This window comes from Mesoplodon mirus (assembly GCF_964341445.2).
Source record: "Mesoplodon mirus genome assembly, chromosome: 5".
Classification (NCBI taxonomy): Eukaryota; Metazoa; Chordata; class Mammalia; order Artiodactyla; family Ziphiidae; genus Mesoplodon; species Mesoplodon mirus.
Window position 1 is genome coordinate 11,933,906 of NC_138980.1, and position 21,379 is coordinate 11,955,284.

Consider the following 21,379-nt stretch of genomic DNA (forward strand, 5'->3'; position numbering starts at 1 on the left):
GCAGTGCGTGGGCTTCTCATTGCGCTGGCTTCTCTGGTTGTGGAGCACGGGCTCTAGGCACGCAGGCTCAGTAGTTGTGGCTCGCGGGCTCTAGAGCGCAGGCTCAGTAGTTGTGGCACACAGATTTAGTTACTCCGTGGCATGTGGGATCTCCCCGGACCAGGGCTCGAACCCGTGTCCCCTGCATTGGCAGGCGGACTCTCAACCACTGCACCACCAGGGAAGTCCCTCCACTGAGAATGGAAAAGGTGAAGTCATAATGGCCGTCTAAAGTCACCTCTCGAATCTTGATGATCTGTAGGCATGCACAGATTCCTTGGGTCACAGTGTGCATCATGTGCATGTCTGGTGGTGCATGACTGAGGCTTGCTGCCTGTAACTCGGCCTCTTTCTCTCCTATTCAGGAAAGCACATTAGAAGACAAGGGAGGGCAGGTGATTATTACTGGAGACAAAACCTTCAGTACATGGCAACTTAGTTTTCTTTCAGTGGATTTCATTTACAGATTCAGTATTTAATGCACTTGATATTTTACAAATATTTGTTGATCAAACTCTGCTCAAGATGAATTAGACACAGTAATGAATTATCATCACGATAGCAGAAACTTTCAAGGTATGTTTACCATATACTGAGTACTGACTATTCTAAGCACTTTACATGGTTTGACTCATTTAATCTTTACAACAGTGTTTTGCTGTATTATTATTGTGTTTTGAAATTATACCCATTTTAAAGATAAGGAGACCGAGGCACAGAGAATTGAAATAGCTTGTGCAAGTGTCACAGCAAGTAACCAGCAGAGCATGGGTTCTAATCAGGCAGTCTAGCTCCAAAGTTCTCAGTCTTAACCACTCTACCATGCAGAAGAAATCCCTGCCCTCCTGGAGTTTATGTTCTTCTGAGTAGACAGACAATAAACATAAAAACATTATATCAGGGCTTCCCTGGTCACGCAGTGGTTAAGAATCCGCCTGCCAATGCAGGGGACACAGGTTCAATCCCTGGTCCGGGAAGATCCCACATGCCGCCGGAGCAACTAAGCCTGTGCGCCACAACTACTGAGCCTGCGCTCTAGAGCCTGCGGGTCACAACTACTGAGCCCACGTGCCACAACTACTGAAGCCCGTGCCACTAGAGCCTGTGCTCCACAACAAGAGAAGCCACCGCAATGAGAAACCCACGCACCGCAACGAAGAGTAGCCCCCGCTCGCCACAACTGGAGAAAGCCCGCGCACAGCAACGAAGACCCAACGCAGCCAAAAATAAATAAATAAATAAATTTTAAAAAAATTATATCATTTTAGAGGGTGATAAGTGCTTTGAAGAAAATAAAGCACAACGAAGAGATACAGGATTGGGACACCTCAGACCAACATGTCCCAGTGCCCCTGGCTCACAGATTCTTCCTTAAATGAAAACTGTTCTCCGTACTTCTGTGGAGGGGCTCGAGGAGCCGGCCAAAATAGATGTCCGCTCTCTCCTCTGACAAATACCTTTTCCCAGAGTCATTTGATTGGTTGGACAGTGAGCACTGCTGCTGGTCCTAAGCCATTTCTGTGCCCCTGGGCTGGGCAGCCAGTTCAGCAAGAGATGACTGATGCCCAGATTAATAATGAGCAATGGCCCCATGCAAGTAATCACCTTCCCCCAACTTTTCCTCGTGGGAGTGATAACCTGGACCCCAAATGAACTATATCCTTCTCACCTCGGCACCAAGGAAGTTACACTCATTCCTCTGGCTGACAGCAGTTTGTAGACATGGTTCTAGGTAGTCGGACATTTACGAGGTTGCTAAGGAACAAATGCTCTGGTTACAAAGGGCTCCGAAAGGAGCATCAGTTTGTCATATCACTTCAAATCATTTATTTTATCCCATAAAGACAGCTGCAACCAATGGGCTCTGGGGTAGAGGGAAGCTAAATACAAACATTCGTTTCCTGAGAGATGGAGGAAATTTCCACTTCCTACGCAACGTCCCTTGCCAGGCCCCCAGATACAAAAACTAGAACCATGTGCTTCTCTTCTGCCATCCTTGTGATTTGCAAATAAGTGACTCAGAGTCACAAGGTACTTAATAAAATGGTTATTATCTTCCAGGCACTTCCCTAAGCATTATCTCATGTCATCCTTATAACATCCCCAAAAGGTGGGTGTTATTATTCCCTAGTATGCAAACCAGGAAGAGGGTAAAAGATTCGCCTAACTTCAAACAGTAGCAAATGGCAGTCAGAATTCAAACCCAGGTCTGTCTGACAGCAAAACCTTTGTACCTAAGCTTATAGACTCTTTTCATTTCAATTATCACATTTCAGATGGGAAAAACTGTCAATTCTGCTGATGAGGGAGTCACATTAGTAGATTTCCTGGAATTTCATTCTTTGAAGTTCGTGAAAGGGGTTACAGTGGACGTCAGTAACCCATATAACCCTTTTTATGGCGGGGAAAGTGGTGAGAGAGAGCTTAATCCCACAGTGGTGGTTTTTATCTGCTAAAGACCTACACTTTGAATGTTCCCTGGAAGTCACAGTGCAAATGACTTTCCTGTGGAATGATTTTGCAAGAGTTCACAAGATGATTGCATTTCTACTGGGGTTTTATTGATTTTCTCATCAACAAGTAAGAAACGTGGGTGCCCTCTTTGCCTTTTCCTTCATCCTCTCTGTCCAGTCCATGGTCAAGCCCTGTCCTCTCTTCCCTAGAAATGTTCCTGCAAAGTTGTCCCCTTTTCTCATTCACTGTCCTAATCAAGACGCCTGTCACCTCACACTTGGGTTTCTGCAATTGCTTGCTAACTGGTCTTTCTGCTTCTTTTCATTCCCTCTTCTAGAACATCTCATAGGCTGCCTGCAAATGAATTCCTCAGAATATTCCTCCCATCACGTCGTCAGTCACTGCTCAAGGATCTTCTGTGGCTCCCACTTGCCTGCCGCAGGATTTCACCATTCCCTAGGACAGGCCCCCACGGATCACACTTGCTCTCCCATTCCCCTCACCCCATTCCTGGTTGCCTTCACCCACCACTCTGTCTCCCACTGATTGCTTCCAGTTCTGAGCCCGGTTTCCATTGAAACAGAGTTTCATAGTTAATTGCTGGTCGATGGGAGGCCAGGCACTGCACCTAAACAGATCTAGGTCAAAATTTTCGCTTGCTCACTCGGTCACTGGGTGACTTTTGCTATGTTGCTGGACTTCTCTGAGCCTCAGTTTTCTTATCTGTAAAATAAGATACAAATAGTGCCGATCTTACAGGGGTTTTGCAAGAGTTGAATGAAATGATGATGACGATGATGGTGGTGATGACAGCTCATGTGTATTTTGTGTTTGCTTTGTGCCAGGCACTGTTATCAGTATGATCTTATTTCTCACAACAAGCTATAACATAGGTACTGTTATTTTCAGTTTTGCAGATGGGAAAATTGAGGGAGGGACAGGTGAAGCTAATAAGTTCCAGATTCTCTCCCAGGTAGTCTGGCTCCTCAGCCCTCTTTCTTAATTACTCTGATATACCACCTTCCTTTAGTGAATGATCAGTCAATGGTATTTGGTAACATAGGTTCATAATTCTTTACCTGAAACTCTTGAGTGCCAGATGCAATTTGGAATTCAGAATTGGAGGAATTATTAAAAAGTTATACTTGGCATATGCTATGTATTCTATATCACCCCAGTAGGGACTGGAGCAAAACCCCATCTCTCTCTCTCTCTCTCTCTCACACACACACACACACACACAGGGAAAAAAACATAAAAGCTGAAAAGAGATTATGACCTTATAGTCATAAAACTATTAGCAATAATTATAATAAATGGTGACTGTTTTATTACAACTTTCATGACTCTTGTTTTACTTATAATCAAATGAGCTTAAAGTAAAGTGTACTCAGGAGTATCTCTCAGTTAACTAATGGGGCTGGAGGGGAAGGTGCTTGTTATGGGACCAGGTCTGCACCCTGTGTCACATGCTCTCTTCTTTTCCCAGTATGACTTCATGGAGCGTCTGGACGGGAAGGAGAAATGGAGCGTGGTCGAGTCACCCAGGGAACGCCGGAGCATACAGACCCTGGTTCAAAACGAAGCCGTGTTTGTCCAGTACCTGGATGTGGGCCTGTGGCACCTGGCCTTCTACAATGATGGCAAAGACAAAGAGATGGTTTCCTTCAACACTGTAGTCTTAGGTAGGTACGGGATCTCTGAGGTGTTATGTCATGAACGAAAGGATGGAAGTGTCTGGCTTCTCTGTTGAAGGCACATCTTCCAAGGTGGGCCTACTATGTAGGGGACCAAACCAGCATCCTTAATTTAGGGTTCATAGTATCATCCACCTAAAACTAGCCCTGATTAAAATATGAATGCTACTTAAATCATGAAAAAGCCACTGTGAGTACCAGGGATTGAGTTGCAGTGGAGAGCTTGGGTCCAACCACCTGGCTCAAGCCCTGGCCACACAGCCTAGGCAGATCATTGGACTTTCGTCAGCCTCAGTTCCTCATGGTAAAATAGAACTAACTAGTCCCTCCTTATAGGGCTACTGTAAGGAGTAAATGAAATAAGTTACAGGTATAAATCCCTAAACAGCCAGTAAATACTGACCATTTGCGTCAGGTCACCATTTTTCTCAAAAATCAAGGAAAGCTCAAACTAAATTTTTTTTAAAAACCTGAAAAGTAAATCAGGAAAAGGATGTAACCATAAGAAAGAAATCATATCTTTGTTCCCAAATTAGTAAATCTCAAAAAGCTTTAATTAAGCACTTGTCATTTAGGGCATGTTTTATAGCAGTCCTTTTTAGTAGCCGTTGGGGAAAAGCTAAGATTTTATCCAAAATTTCCCCTTATATGTGCATACAAACCTGTAAGAGGGCCATTATTTTGAGAATATTTCATGACGTTTTCTAAAGCAAGCCCTAAGAATTTTAACAATCATATCACCTATAAATAATTTTCATAACATTTATTTTGTCATTAGGTTTTAATCTTCTTACTAATGATAATAACTGATCCTCTCTGAATCAGGGCAGATCGTTAGACCCATTTCACAGAGGAATAAACTGAGGTTCAGGAAACTGAGTCCCTCAAGGTCCCAGGATATGGAAATGGTGGAAATGGCATGGACTTCTGGGCCTCATTCATTGCCTTTCTGCAATGCCATGTTGTCCCAGCAGCGTTTAATTGTGGACCTCGAGTTTCACTAGAGAAACCTAAATAAGATGGTTGATCCAGGATTAAATCCTACATTTTCTTTCCCACATCCTACCTGGGAGAGTCACTAAACTCCCTGAGCCTCAGATTCATCGTTTGTGGGAAGGTAATGACCATATCTCCGAAGGGAGGGATGATGTGACTTCACGTACTGAACCTGTCTGGAATGGAGCTGGTAGTCACTCGTGAAAGCTGATGATTTTTTGAAAATATTTATTTATTTATTTGGCTGCACTGGGTCTTAGTTTCAGGATCTTCGTTGCAGCACGCAGGATCTTTAGTTGCGGCATGCGGAATCTTTTAGTTGCTGCATGCAGGATCTTTTAGTTGTGGCATGTGGGATCTAGTTCCCTGACCAGGGATCAAACCCAGGCCCCCTGCATTGGGAGCATGGAGCCTTAGCCACTGGACCACCAGAGAAGTCCCAAGCTGATGATTTTTTAAGAGCACATCTTGTACAGCTGTTGATCTATTGACTGCATGTTAAGAACTTCTCTGTTAGTTTCATGGATTGCTCTGAAGGATTCCCTGATTCTTGAAAGAGAACCTGAAATTCAGGTGGCAGCCACAACTTCAGAATGGTACAAAATCAGGTAGGATTTGGTATTTACCATAGCATTGAAGTTAATGCTTAGTCCCTCTGTTAAGGAAAGATTGGCCCTAACAGGGTTAGCCAAATGCTCCTTTTAAAACAGTGCTTGGCATGCCAGAGCCCATGGGCCAAGTCTGGCCCACTGCCTATTTTTATAAATAAAGTTTTATTGGACCACAGCCACATTCATCTGTTGACAAATTGTCTGTGGCAGCTATAACAACAGAGTTGAGTGGTTGCAGTGGAGACAGTTTGGCCCATAAAGCCTAAATATTTACTCTCTGTCACTTGACAGAAAAAGTTTGCCAAGCCCTGCTCTACACTAATGGCATAAACTTTGTATCAGGAAAGTCGCTGGAGAAGTCTTCCACCGTTAGGGAAAGTTCCCAGGAGCATGTTGTGTACCAATGAGGGAAAAAAAAAAAAGTAAAAGGATAAAAACCAGATCACAAAAGAAAGAAACTGGCAACACATTTAGAACTAGTTTGAGACAGTAAGATAAAGAACAATCTTTTGCTTAAGAACATGATGGGAAATGATATCCTTTTGGTCACCTTGTGTGTGTGTTTTTTTAAATTTTTTTGTAAATCTCTTTTTTTCTAATTTTTATTGGAGTATAGTAGATTTACAATGTTGTGTGAGTTTCAGGTACGCAGTAAAGTGCGTCGGTTATACATACACATATATCTACTCTTTTTTAGTTTCTTTCCCATATAGGTCATTACAGAGCAAAGTAGAGTTCCTTGGTGCTATACAGTTGGTCCTTATTAGTTATCTATTTTATATGTAATAGTGTGTACATGTCAATCCCAATCTTCCAATTTATCCCCTCCCCTTTCCCCCTTGGTAACCATAAGCTTGTTTTGTACATCTGTGACTCCATTTCTGTTTTGTAAATAAGTTTCTTTGCACCATTTTTTGAGATTCCACATATAAGTGATAGCAGGTGATATTTGTCTTTCTCTGTCTGAGTGACCTCACTCAGTATGACAGTCTCCAGGTCCATGCATTGGCCTTGTGTTTAAATGCAAAGGCTTGATACACATGACAGCAAACCCCACACACAGCAGCTGGCTTAGCTGGAGTCTATAAAGACTCAGTGGAATGGTTAATAACGAAAACAGTAACAATGGCACATCTATAGAGAGTTGACCACGTACTAGCTCCTGGACTTGGCCCTTCTGGGGTCTAGATCAGTTAACCCATAGAGTAGTTAGTTATATGAGGTCATTACTACCAATATTCTGTTTTCCACTTGAGGAAGCCCAGACTCAGAGAAGTTAAACAAGTTGCCCAAGGTCACACACAGCTCGTAAGAGGTGGAGTCGGGATTCAAACTCTCCCAGAGCCTGTGCTCTTAACCAGTGGATTGCTTTGGATTCTAGCCAGATAAATCCCTTTCCCCTTCCACACAGCAAGGTGTCTGGGGGCCATATTATCTAATAATGGCTTCTGCCTTCCATTGCCTTTATCCACATGGACACAGACCGTGGGAGTGAGATGCCCTTCCCCCAGGCCATTACCCCCATTCGCCTGTCGGAGCTGGGAATAGCAATTCTCCCCAGAGAATTTCTCTTGTCTGGAGTGTAGCTCAAAGAGAAAGTCAAAGGTAATCGGCCTAATAGTTGGGCAGACATCTTGATAGAGCAATGATAGTAATTGGCCTGAAATGTAGGGAAAAGTGCAGTGTTTTATTTGGTTCAGAGCTTCTCCCACACATATCTATTATCGGAACACACTCCATCAAGAGCAGCCAGGAGCGTCGAAAGCCCCTGTGATATGAAACAGAAGGAAGGATGTTAGATGGGTGTTGACCAGCCATCACACTAAATATACCTTTGACTCAGGGATGTCTTTTGTGTTTTGGAGAGAAGCAGCCTGCTTTCAGAAATGAGTTTCATCTCAGGGTACAACAGAGTGGCATTCTTGAAGCACGGTGCAGATTTCAGGGAGGCTAGCCTCCACTTGTATAAAAATCCCATTTCCTGGGCTAACTCTCTTCACCTGCCTTGTTTCCTCAACAAAAGTCCAACCAGGTTGACAAAAAGGAAAGCTGATAAGATTTCAAGAGTAATATTTAATTGGGTGTTGGAAAAAGGGGACTGAGAGAGGTGAGCTCCTTCTGTATTTCAGCAGTACTACATAATTGTTTCTTTCCTCAAAAACTGTAGAAATGCTTCAAAGACAAGACCTGGTGGGGGGGATGGCATGGTGGGAATGTAAATTGATACAGCCACTATGGAGAACAGTATGAAGGTTCCTTAAAAAACTAAAAATAGAATTACCATATGACCCAGCAATCCCACTACTGGGCATATACCCTGAGAAAACCATAATTCAAAGAGACACATGCACCCCAATGTTCATTGCAGTTCTATTTACAGTAGCCAGGACACGGAAGCAACCTAAGTGTCCATCGACAGACGAATGGATAAAGACGTGGTACATATATACAATGGAATGTTACTCAGCCATAAAAAGGAATGAAATTGTGCCATTTGCAGTGACGTGGATAGACCTAGAGCCTGTCATACAGAGTGAAGAGAGTCAGAAAGAGAAAAACAAACATCGTATAATATCACTTATATTTGAAATCTAGAAAAATGATGCAGTTGAGCTTATTTGCAAAGCAGAAATAGAGACAAAGACGTAGAGAACAAACGTATGGATACCAAGGTGGTGGGGAGGTGGGATGAATTGGGAGATTGGGATTGACATATATACACTACGATACATAAGATAGATAACTAATGAGAACCTACTGTATAGCACAGGGAACTCTACTCAGTGCTCTGTGGTGACCTAAATGGGAAAGAAATCCAAAAAAGAGGGGATATATGTATATGTCTATGTATAGCTGAGTCACTTTGCTGTACAGCAGAAACTAACACAACATTGTAAAGCAACTATACTCCAATACAAATTAATTTTTAAAAAAGGCCTGGGGAAATTGAATGAAAAATACTCTTCACTGCAGTTTCTGCTTATTTTGGATTCTCCCACCCTCTGAGATGCGTGTGCGTACACACATACATACACTTACTTACCAAGGACCTACTGTGTGCCGAGCATTGAGAATACCTAGGTGATCAGTTCAGATCGGGTCTCTTCCTCATGGAGCTTGATGAGAGAAGACAGATAGGTAAAAAGACAATTATAAGACTTAGGGGAAGATAGAGGAAAGGGTACAAACCCCAGGTTGAGGGCAGTAGGGAAGGAAGATGCCTAGAAGCTAAATGTTTTCTAAACTGAGACTTAAGGATAAATACCTCAGCTAAAGGGCAAGGAGGCCTTCCAGCCCAGCACAGAACCTACGCAAAGACCTTAGTCCTTTTCCCTGGGACTGTGGTAGCAAAGAGCTTCCTCTCTTCGCTGCTGTATCTCTGAGGATGTTAGGTTGGAGAACAGGGAGCTTTGACCTCGGCCATGTCAATTTCCACCAAACCATCCCCAGACCCAGATGCTCAGTGAGAATCTAGCTCTACTTTGCTGTCCAAGTGACTTCTGAACATGCAAGTTGGATAATATCATGTTTCTGTTTAAAAGTTTTCACTTGCTCCCATTGGTCCCAGAATAAAATTTAATTCATCCACATGGTCTCCAGGGCCCTAAATGATCTGGGTTTCTCCAGACTCATCTTAGGTCACTCTCTTCCTTTTTAGCTACCCTCCAGCCACGTGGGATTCAGTTCTGCTGTTTTCCACCTCAGGGCCTTTGCATCAGCTGTTCCTTCTGCCTGGGGTACTCCTGGGATACTCTTTCTTGCTTGCTTTTGTTTTTGGCCATGCTGCGAGGCTTGCAGGATCTTAGTTCCCCGACCAGGGATCAAACCTTGGTCCACTGCAGTGGAAGCACAGAATCCTAAGCACTGGACCGCCAGGGCATTCCCCTGCCTGGAATACTCTTCACATTGCTCTTCACTTGGCTGTTCCAGCTCACCCTTATATGTCACCTGCATAGAATAGAGACGCCCTCTCTGACTGTCCTTTCTCAGTAGCTTCCACCTCTTACTCCCCGTCACAGTATCCTATTCTCTTCAAAGCACATATCACAATTTTTATTTGATTTGATAATTATTTTGGCCTGTATTCTCTATGACAGTGGAAGTTCTGTGAGGGCAGGGACTGTGTCTGTCTTAGTCACCATTGTATTCACCAATGTCTTGTAGGGTGCCTTGCATATAACAGTTGCTCAGTTAATAAAGTAAACCCAGGCTTCCCTGGTGGCTCAGTGGTTGAGAGTCTGCCTGCCGATGCAGGGGACACGGGTTCATGCCCCGGTCCGGGAAGATCCCACATGCCGCGGAGCAGCTAGGCCCGTGAGCCATGGCCACTGAGCCTGCGTGTCTGGAGCCTGTGCTCCGCATCGGGAGAGGCCACAGCAATGAGAGGCCCACATACCGCAAAAAAAAAAAAAAAAAAGTAAACCCTATGTCAAGGACTGTGACATGTCTGAGATCTCACCATAATTGTCAGCTAACACAGTAGCCGGCCACAGTCTCATAGATCTTATCAGAAGAGGAGGTGCTTCTGGGTCAGAGACAAAAGACTTTATTCCTCAGAGCAATGTAATATCCACAGTATCAACATATGTGCCAGTTCCAAGCCCCAGTTCCCACAGGGCAACACAAACAGAGCCAGGTGTTACCTACACAGGCAGTGGGTTACATGACAGGAGAGAAACTCTGAATTTACTATCCTTGAGTCTCCAAATGGGCGGTGAGCCTGCTCATTCTTTTCTCCAGAGGGAGACATTATCTTTATTTATACTGGACAGTAACTAAACTTGCCCTTTGCTCTGGAGGCAGACACTGTCTCTATCTCCCAAGGCTGTTCACTATACAGACAGCCTTTCAAAAAAGATAGTCCAGAGCTAAGGAGTCAGTGCCTCTGCTCATAACACATTCAGGAACACAAGACACCCATGGCAAATTGTCTCCTAACGTCATGTGAAATTGCTTTTTGACCTGCAAAAGCAGCTACTTCGTATGATTCAACCTAATGCTTTTTGAATGAAAGAAGGAAGGGAGGATGAATAGATGAAACAAATCGACAGCCACTTGGATGCTTCTCAGCCCACCTTTATTCTGCCAACCTCAGGGAGTTGAGCCTGCAGTGATAATTGTTAGACCCTAAAGACATTGGCTTGGAAATTCCCTGGCAGTCCAGTGGTTAGGACTCTGCGCTTTCACTGCTGAGGGCTTGGGTTCAATCTCTGGTCAGGGAACTAAGATCCTCAAGCCACGCAATGCAGCCAAAAAAAAAAAGGAGAAGAAGAAAATAAATTGGCTTGATACTGATTTTGGAAAAGCAGATACACTGATTGAGTTCGCCTAGTGCCAGAAACCAACCACACCCGGATTCTGGAAGAAGAGAGCTGAGAAGTGAAGCACTATAGAAAGAAAGCACTACAGCGTGGTTTGGTTTTTCAGTCCAGAGTGGGAATAAATGGGAAATTCGGTTTAAAGGAAAACCTCCCTTACCATTCACAGGTGACTCCATTAGGGGCAATTAGACTTCCTAGTCTTTCATGCATATCACCAAGCCAATGTCCCCAATTCCCCAAGGACTGTGTCATGTCATCTTTGGGGCATAGTGGCTTTTGATCATCTTAGTAATTTAGAACCTGAAAGTCTAAATGTGTTTATTTGAATGTAAGGCAAAATTAGGTTAATAATAATCATAATTTTAAAAGAGTATGACTACTTCTGTGCAGACCCAAATCAACATGAAAAAGTTCCAAAATGATCCCTTTGAAGGCATTACTTGAGAGTACACATAGCAAGGTAAATCACGAAATAAGATGGCTCTACAGGTTAGAACAAGGGTGAGCTAATTGAATTTCATGAAAAATAAGATCTGCAAAAAGCTAGGCATAAAAGGCCTTTTGTACCACCCCAAACCTACTACTTAATGAATCCCCAAATCATGCCAAAATTGATCACCCTTACGTATTTAGACTTCTCTTTCTTTAACGCAGGGGATTTTTTTACTCTATAAATCTGAGATCAGGAGCCACCACTGTCATTTGGAGAATCACTCTCTATCCCTAAGGCTAAAAGCTGATATCCCACATCTCAGACCAAATCTCAGATTGACAGGATGATATTGGGGCAGGGTGGGGCTTGCAGTGTTTAAAAACTTGCCAGCGTTCAATCTTGGAAAATTGTAGTTTTTAAATCCAGATAAGCAGTTTCTTTTGAAAAAGCAAAAATTGCAGCAGTATTAGCCCCATATTCCTGCCTGGGCTAATCACATGGAGAGCAGTGGTTATATCCATGCATTGTTCAAGTTGCCCTAGTCCCCACCCATCCCTCTTCTCCTCCTTCACTCACTTCTCCCTACCGGTCCTCTGTAGGCATCTGAGGTTACTACCACTGCTCCTGAAAAACAGTGGATGGCTGACTATTAAATTGTTTCACCAGCAGGCAGAGAAAAAAGTAATTGTTCAATTTCTCTCTTTTTCAGATTCAGTGCAGGACTGTCCACGTAACTGCCACGGGAATGGCGAATGTGTGTCCGGGCTGTGTCACTGCTTTCCAGGATTTCTAGGAGTAGACTGTGCTAAAGGTATTTACCACCACTTCCCTGCTATGCCTGGAAAATAGAAAATAGGCTTCTCAAAAGGGGTGGGAGAAAGGGCACCAAAGTAGCCTCCCCAGCAAATTCCACTGGGATATCTTGTAAACCCGTGCACGCTACACGTCCTAATGCTTGGGCAAAGAGTAGACTTCGATGTATGACAACTGGCCAATATACCTATAAGAGCAGGGCAAGTATCCTTGCCATTGAGGTGTGCTGAGAAGAGAGATTTGCTAAAAATGAGACGGTTAGATTTCCTGTAAAAGCAGAAGTGAATTACCATCACTCCTCTCTTATAATCATTAACGTCCATGTAATGGAAGATTAAGCATCTCAGGGTTAGTAAATTTCATTCATTCTGGCCAGCTATGCTCTTAATCTAGGAAGTGCTATTTATCTTGGTGGAATTGGTTTTAAATTGTATTATTAATTTATCTACACTGCTTTGCACAGAATGATGGGGGCCCTGGGATTCTTGGGGGGAAAGTATTATAAGAAAGAAAATGACTCTCACAAGAACAGAGGACTTAGGGCTGCATACCTAGCTAGCAAGAGACCTTGAGCTTGACCTTCAAGCAGTGCAATCACAGGCGAGGACAGTGGAGAGCAGAGTTTCTCACACTTTTTAGACATGGTATGTGCACACACACACACACAAGTATACATTCTAGATAAATACAACCGTAAAATTAAAATGAGACTTTCACAAACAACACTTCATGTTTCTTTTCTATTCTGTACTGTTTCACTTTTAAAAATGAAATACACTGACTACACTGATTCCCCACCCACCAGTGCGTCTGAAAAACAGTGATGGAGAGGTTCCAGGCCCTTGCTCAGAAGTCAGGCATTCCTGGGCTCCAATCCCGAGCTCAGCCATTCAGGATCTCTGTGATCTTGAGCAAGTGATCTAACATTTCTGAATCTCCGTTTCCTCCTCTGGGAAAGTGAGGAATTCCTTCCTAAATTCATTGTGAGGATGGAATGCAAGAACACACCCCAAGCTCTTAGCAGAACACATTGTGAGCTCTCGGAGGGTTTAGTTTTACCATCTTTTATTTACATATGTCATAGTATATTTACTTATACATTCATATAATATTTTCATCCTTTTATGTGCTCTTCATTAAAAGACCATCCTACCTTGACGTTCTGAGAGAGAGGCAGTCATTAATCAAGCTGCTCTGGAAAAGCTAAATCACAATGGCTTGGGAAAATCGTATTTCAGATATTCACAGTATTTCAAAGATTTGCAATCCCCAACCTTCTGAATGCTGACTGATCAGTGAATAGGACTCTTTTAAGTGCCTGAAGTTCTGGATTTGGTTGCACGTGTGTGAGACTCATTCTTAGATGACACCACCTATGGATACATTCATAAAGGCTTGGTAAACCTGTCAGATACAAAAGGAGAAGAGAGTATGAAGCCACCAGACCGTTCTCTTGGCTGCTTTTCACCTTGGCACGCTCTGCCCGGGGGCATGTGGACACGTGCCCAAGCAGACACTGGAGCCTGGTGTTCCTCGCAGCCAGCCCTTTGCTCCGGTTCTGAAGGGCCCTGATGAGGCAGGTAGATGACACCCTGCCGCACAGTGCCATGTACTTTTCAGAGCGAAGGCTTTAAAGGAGGGAAAACCTCAGTAGCATTCGAACGGCTTTCCTTGCGTAATCTAATTTCCTAGGAGTGAAGGCCTTAATGAGAGGAAGGACAGAATAGTCCTTTTTTCTGTGGCTGCAAATGGGCTGAACCCTCAGCTGCAGGGCCTGTGAGCTGTAAATGTATATTAACACTGACACACATCAATGTATTATTAATCCCCCAAACCGTGTGTGCTCTGACTGCACATCCAGGGATCAGCCTTTCAGCCCTAAGTACCCCAGCCATTTAAGAACTCTTCACTCTCGATCCATTTGCAGATGAGCGTCCATTCTGCATTATGGATCTGTAATGGGGTGTGCATTTAGCTGCTTAAAAGGCCTCTCGGTGTGCGTTTTGCATTCACCACCTGTACTGCGGCCAGGCGCGCGCTCCGAGCATGCATTAGCCACGGTATATAATTGATCCTCACGAAACAAATATCGAGTGGCTGTTAAGAGTAGTTCCTCCTGCATCCTCAGAAGCTGTTCCTGAAATCGGCCTCTGAACTTGTATGTATTTTAATTCAGCTGTTGATGCCTACAGTGGACAAAATGGAAGCGTTTAGAGATTAAAATTGCTTTCTCCTTGTTTCCCCATTTATTCTTGGCAAAGTTGGCTTAAGAATGTCAGGAGTAAGCTTCTACCGCTTTGCCCTAAAGATGTTGCTTCCTTAGTATTTTTGAAATTTAAGCTACTTCATTAACAATGATGGTGTTTGGAAATGCTCTAAACCCTTGTTTCCCACACTTTGCTCTTTCATGTACCACCTTTATGTTTGTTGCCAAATTCGTGGGCCATCAGAATCTTTATTTCCTTCACATATTTCTTTGAGTCTACCCATTAGGTTTACACAGATGAATTTATTTTAAAAGGACTCAGGTCAAAATGAAAAGTTAAAAAAGAGAAAATTGGAATCCATTGCAATAAATAGGAAATGTTAGTGCCGCCTTTAAATCTACTGAGAAAGGAATATTTCCCTTTTTAAAAAATTTTATTGAAGTATAATTGATTTACGATGTTGTGTTGGTTTCTGGTGTACAGCAAAGTGATTCAGTTTTATATATATATTTTTCATATTCTTTTCCATTATGGTTTATCAGAGGATATTGAATATAGTTCCCTGTGCTATACAGTAGGACCTTGTTGTTTATCCGTCCTATAGGACCTTGTTGTTTATCCATCCTATATATAGTAGTTTGCATCTGCTCATCCCAAACTCCCAATCCATCCCTTCCCCACCTCCCCCTCTGCCTTGGCAACCACAAGTCTGATCTCTATGTCTGTGAGTCTGTTTCTGTTTTGTAGATATGTCCATTTGTGTCATATTTTAGGTTCATGTAAGTGATATCATATGGTATTTGTCTTTCTCTTTCTGACTTATTGGCTTAGTATGATAATCTCTAGGTCCATCCATATTGCTGCAAATTGTATTATTTCATTCTTTTTTATGGCTGAGTCATATTCCATTGTATATATATATATATATATATATATACCACATCTTTATCCATTCATCTGTTGATGGACATTTAGATTTTTTCCATGTCTTGGCTATTGTAAATAGTGTGCTATGAACATAGAGTGCATGTATCTTTTTGAATTACAGTTTTGTCCAGATATATGCCCAGGAGAGGGATTGCTAGCTCATATGACAACTCTATTTTTAGTTTTTTGAGTAACCTCCATACTGTTCTCCATAGTGGCTGCACCATTTACATTCTCACCAACAGTGTAGGAGCATTCCCTTTTCTCCACACCCTCTCCAGCATTTGTTATTTGTAGACTTTTTAATGATGGCTGTTCTGACTGGTGTGAGGTGATACCTCATTGGAGTTTTGATTTGCATTCGAGAAAGGAATCTTTGCACTGCCCTGAGCAATCAATCCCAGTCAGCTTCTCACACATTCATTTCACATCAAGAATCCCCAAATTGGGTCCTACTGTATATATAGCACATGTGAAGCAGCCTGGCTCCTAGATAAATTCAAGCCTTGAGCATCTCATCTCCTAAGCATGGGCTCCTGAAAATAACAAAATTCACTACCTACACCTTTGCGATATAGTGAGCACCCAGTAAAAATAGGCACACAGATTTAACTCTACCAGCTTCAAGTGGGTAAACCTAATGATTAGCTCCTGGTTTACTTGTGGTCGATTAAGCCTCCATTTCGGATAGTTTTAATAACAACTAATAGTTATTACGTATTAAAGATGTACCAGGCATTGTGTAAGTACATAACACATACTATCTTATCTGTTCTCATATCAACAATGTGAGATAAATCCTATTTTAACCACCCCCCAATATTTTAAGCTTTTTTTTTTTTTTTTTTTTTTTTTTTTTTTTGCGGTACGTGGACCTCTCACTGTTGTGGCCTCTCCCGTTGCGGAGCACAGGCCCCTGATGCGCAGGCTCAGTGGCCATGACTCACGGGCCCAGCCGCTCAGCGGCATGTGGGATCTTCCCAGACGGGGCGCACAAACCCGTGTCCCCTGCATCGGCAGGCGGACTCTCAACCACTGCACCACCAGGGAAGCCCTAAGCTTTTTATATTAAAAGCATTTTTGTCTTGCAGTCAAGTTGCAAAAAAGAGCACATAGAGTTCCTAGAGTTCACTCAGCTTCCCCTAATGTCAACATTTTAAATTATCAAAGTTCAGTTAGTGAAACCAGGAAATTAACATTGATCGATGCTATTGACTAATTCACAGACTTGTTTCTAATTTTGCCCTTTTTTTTTTTCTGGTCGAGATCCCACCTTGTGTTTAGTTGTCATGTCTCCTTAGTCCCCTCCAATCTGCGAGGGCTCCTCACTCTTTTCTTGTCTTTCATGACCTTGACCGTCTTGAAGAGCACTGGTCAGGTATTTTTTAGCTTGGCCCTGGATGTGGGTTTGTCTCATGTTTACTCGTGATTAGATGGAGGTTCTGCATTTTTCACAAGATGCTGTGCCCTCCTCAGTGAATCCTATCAAAGACGCGTTTCTGATCTTTAACAAGAAAAAGATTCAGATGTGGTTGTGTGTGTGAGGGTATGTGTGGTTTCGGGTGTGAGCATGTGTGTACCTTCTCCTCAACCCTCACGCATAAGGCAGAGATGCTTGGGTGGCCGTATCCCGTTCGTCCAGCACAGTCTGTCAGTGACTATGACTCATTGCTACTCACAAACAACTTTTGAGCCCAGGAAGCTCGTAGGTGTTAGCGGGGAGTGACCTGGAGCAGCCAGGGTGAGGTAATCGAGCTAGCAAGTGCAGAGAGGAGAGACAGCTGGTCCCGAGGCCCCTGCTACCCTGAACAGTGCATGCCGTCTCCCGGCCATGGCCCACAATCATGTCCCTTCTTTCTTGATAAAAGCCCTTAGGAGGGCCCAAGCCCAGGTCCACCCGCATCACAAACTCGCATTCCCCTTTGTTCCTGCACTGCCAGCTGTGCCCAGGATGCCTCGGGTCTGCCAGTTTCTGCTACTGCAGGCAGCCGGCAGACTCAGGCCCTCCTGCCAGAGGGAGAATTCACCACATTAGCAAGCGAGATTCCCATCACATCCGAGCGGCCAGGTGTATGTCCAAGTGACAGAAATGCGGATTTACTCTCTTGACCTCATGCTGCGCCTCCCGTGCCCTCAGATGTGCGGTGCAGACGACAGCTCCTTGTCTCCTGATAAACCTGCCAGTCTGCATCAGGCATCTGAAGACATCCTCGCAGTGAATGGAGGAAGCAGTCAGCATGAATTTGCAGGGCGTTCATTCCTCAGCCCCCACCAAACTAGGGGCTCCGAGGGGCTCAGATGTCAAAGTGGAACTGACCCTCACCCCAAAAGAATGTATGAGGGTTCTAACACCTTGTTCCAAATCAGTCAAGGGGACCAAACTTATTCATGCATCCAGCAAACGCTTATCATATGCCTGCACTAAGCACCAGAAATACAATGATGGGCAAGAACGCCAGGGCCTGCCTTCTGAGAGCTTCCGGTCTGATGGATGCACGTGATAAGAAAGTGGGAAATGTAAGCGTGTAAGTCCAAAATGCTGGGTTGTGGGCTCTGAATGCTATAGATGTTATTAAGGAGAAGATAAGGAAGTTCATGAAGCAACGAAGTGTGGATCTATGAAAATAGTCAATTAGAATCGGGGAATGTGAAGAAAATTCCATGGAGGGAGAGTCTAGTAAAGGCGCTACACTGAATAGTGTCTTCTAGCATAGAATTTCATTAATTGTTTAATGCAATAAACAATCTGTTCAGATTCAGAGCTTGAGGAAAGATGGCGTTTCTTTCCCAATAACTTGTACCATTTTCCATCAGGTGCCTCTCTTGTCCAGCTAGAACCGTGCTTATGATTCAGTTATTGTTTAGTTTATGGTTTTTTGTTACTACTAATCCCCTTACATGACTTTCTCATTACTATACTTCTATGATATTTGTTGTGGGATAGATGCTTTTTAACTCTGATTCCTTTTTCTTTCATTGACTTTTATTGAAAGGTCTCTCAATGACTTAAGATGCTTCCTTGGGTCGCGTTTAAAGCAGTTTTGCCTTTCAGAAGACATCCAAGGCTTCTGATGACCTTGTTTTGACACTGGCTTCTCAGATGGCATATTTGGTGCTGAGCTTAAGGCCCCAACCTGCAGTAGAAACTTAACACACCACAGCCTTCCTTGTTCGGTAATGTGTGTTTAATAGCGATTTAGAAATGACAACGCCCACTGCTGATCAGCTGTCAGGGGAGGCCCAGAAATGCCACAACCACGGGAACATGAAGTCTTCTTTCTGGGGGTTGGTCTCCGCTCCTACCCAGTTTCTGTGGAGCCTTGAAAAAACAGAATGGGGATCTTGCCATTTTTCTCCCATTATCTGGCAAACGTACCCACTACTCAGTCCTTCTCGGCCAAGTGCTAGCACAAAGTCAAATCATCATCATCATTGTCATCATTGCTGACATTTATTGAGTTTTTACTATGAGCCAACCACTGCACTAAGCAACTGCATAATTATCTCACTGAATCATTAATTGTCCTATTTTATAGATGCCTATTATCCCCTTTTACAGAGGAGGAAAATGAAACACAGAGAGGTTAAGTAACACGCTCAAGATCACTCAGCTCATAAGCGGTATTACTAGGATTCAAACCAAGCAATCTGGCCTGCCCTCTTAACGCTAGACCAGCCATGAGGGGATAAGGGCTTGAATGTCTAGGGGCTTGAATTTAGGGGTCAAGGATCATACAGATGAAAACATTGCTGGAAAATGTACAAGACAAAGTGAATGCTAGAAAACAAGATTCAAATTTGTTGGATTAATCACACAGGGATACATCAGCCAACATCGAGACACAACTTTCAATGAAGGAAGGGAGAGAGCAAGTGAGGGAGAGAAAATGGAGGAATGAAGAAGATGTGAGGTGTAAGGAAGACGTGCTTTGCAAGTTTGTGTGGCTGTTGCACACTAGGATTTGGGTTTGAACCCCAGAAACCTTAAGGAGAGGAAACCAGGGTTTACTAGGTAGAGAGTGGCAAAGCAGGCATTTGAAACCAAGTCTGTCTGACATCGGAGCCTGTTGCTCTGAGCCACTGTCCTCCCAGCCCTAAGCTGGGACATTCTGTCACCTCCCTCCTCTTATCACTTGCCAACTCCTATTTCATCGACCTTCAACCCATTGTTCTCCTATCCTCACAGCCACTGCCCTGTTCACTTGGCCACCAGCTCTCCCTGATGGCATTCCTCCTGCTCACCACCTGTGGCGTTCTCCCAGAGCTCTTAGGAGCATGATACTCTCTCCCCAAACACCTTCAGTGGCTCCCCGTTGCCTCCCACAATGGTTGTCAATCTTTGGTTTAAAGACATTTACCTGGGGAGATTGTTATAAATGCGTATTCCCAGGGTCTTCCCCCATGCCAGCCGGTTCTGAAGCAGTAGGACTGGTGTGTAGCTCAGGCACGTGCACATTTTTAATTATCCTCCAGGAGGGCCCTGATGCTGGTGGTCAGGGGCCGTAGGCTGAGGATAAATAAACATATTTCTTAGAATGAGCTTCAGGGTCTTGCATGATCTGTGCTCCTTTGGCACCATCTCCCACTAAGTCCCATACACCATAGAGTCCAGCTACTTTTCCCTCCTAGACACCACGGCCCTGCTTCTTTCTCTCTACTCATGCCATTTTCTTGGCTGGAATGTTCTCATCCTTCCCAAACTTTCCTATCAAACGGCTCCTGATGCTTGAGGACCAAGCTCCCAGGTCACCACCTCCCTGATGCACCCACAGAGAGAACCCTGCAGTCACACAGGACTTGGCGACACCTTGGCAGTGGCCCTTCATACTGTGCCATGTTCTAGCTGGGGGGTTACATCCATTTCTCCCACTGGATCACAAGCTTCCAGCCGTTTTCTTTGTATCTCCCTGCACCTAGTTTGGCACCCAGGAGATAGTAAGTGCTCTCTAAATGTCTAGGGGCTTGAATTTAGGGGTCAAGGATCATACAGATGAAAACATTGCTGGAAAATGTACAAGACAAAGTGAATGCTAGAAAAGAAGATTCAAATTTGTTGGATTCATCACACAGGGATACATCAGCCAACATCGAGACACAAATTTCAGTGAAGGAGGGGAGAGAGCAAGTGAGGGAGGGAAAATGGAGGAATGAAGAAAAGGAGGAACCAACAAGAGTTTACAGAAAAGAAATACCCTTTGTTCTGCAGTTTACCTGCATCATCTCAGAAGGACAAAGCTATTAAGAATGGAAGCTGCAGAGTTTGAATTGGCTAGGTTTGAATCCATGCTCCTCTAGTTAACTGTTCCCATTTTAGAAAATTACTTAACCTCTCTGGGCCTTTGTTGTCTCATCCATAAAATGGGGGCAGTAGCAATACCACCTGATGGATTGCTGTGAGGACTAAAAAGTAAATGCGTGTAAAGCATGTAGAACCATGCTCGGCATGTATTAAATGCTCCATAAATATTAGCCAGCATTAATCTTCACAAGCCTTTGAAATCATTGTTATTATCCCTATTTTACAGGAGAAACAGAGACTTAGAGAAAATAAGCTACTTGCCGAAGGTCACACTGCAGGCTAGATTTTGAGGCCATGTCTGGCTGACTTTGAGGCTTATGGCCCTTACTTGGTTTTCCTAACTTGGCAGGAAGATCCCCTAAAAGGGGGGCAGTGACCACTCACTCTCAAAGCCCTCACAGACAGCGCAGCCGCCTGACTTTCCTGGCTGGCTTCACTGCCCACCCCCGCCCACCACTTTTCCGTCTCCCCATCAGTTCCTCCCCTAGTGGACGTCTGCGCTCAGGAGAGAGATGACAAGCCCCTTCATCCCCACCAAAGGTGTAGGGGTCCTCCCCAGCACCCCAGAAATGCTTTCCTCAG

General features: G+C 43.8%; 1 protein-coding gene across 11 annotated transcripts in view; it reads left to right on the forward strand.

The window, feature by feature from the left end:
• TENM2 (teneurin transmembrane protein 2) overlaps nucleotides 1-21,379 on the forward strand; it is a 530,300-nt gene that overhangs the window by 332,809 nt on the left and 176,112 nt on the right. For all 11 annotated transcript variants that reach the window (XM_082622423.1, XM_082622416.1, XM_082622422.1 and 8 more), the window contains 2 exons: nucleotides 3,983-4,178; nucleotides 12,261-12,362. In XM_082622423.1, the coding sequence (XP_082478549.1) occupies nucleotides 3,983-4,178; nucleotides 12,261-12,362 (298 nt within the window). The remainder of the gene's footprint in view (nucleotides 1-3,982; nucleotides 4,179-12,260; nucleotides 12,363-21,379) is intronic.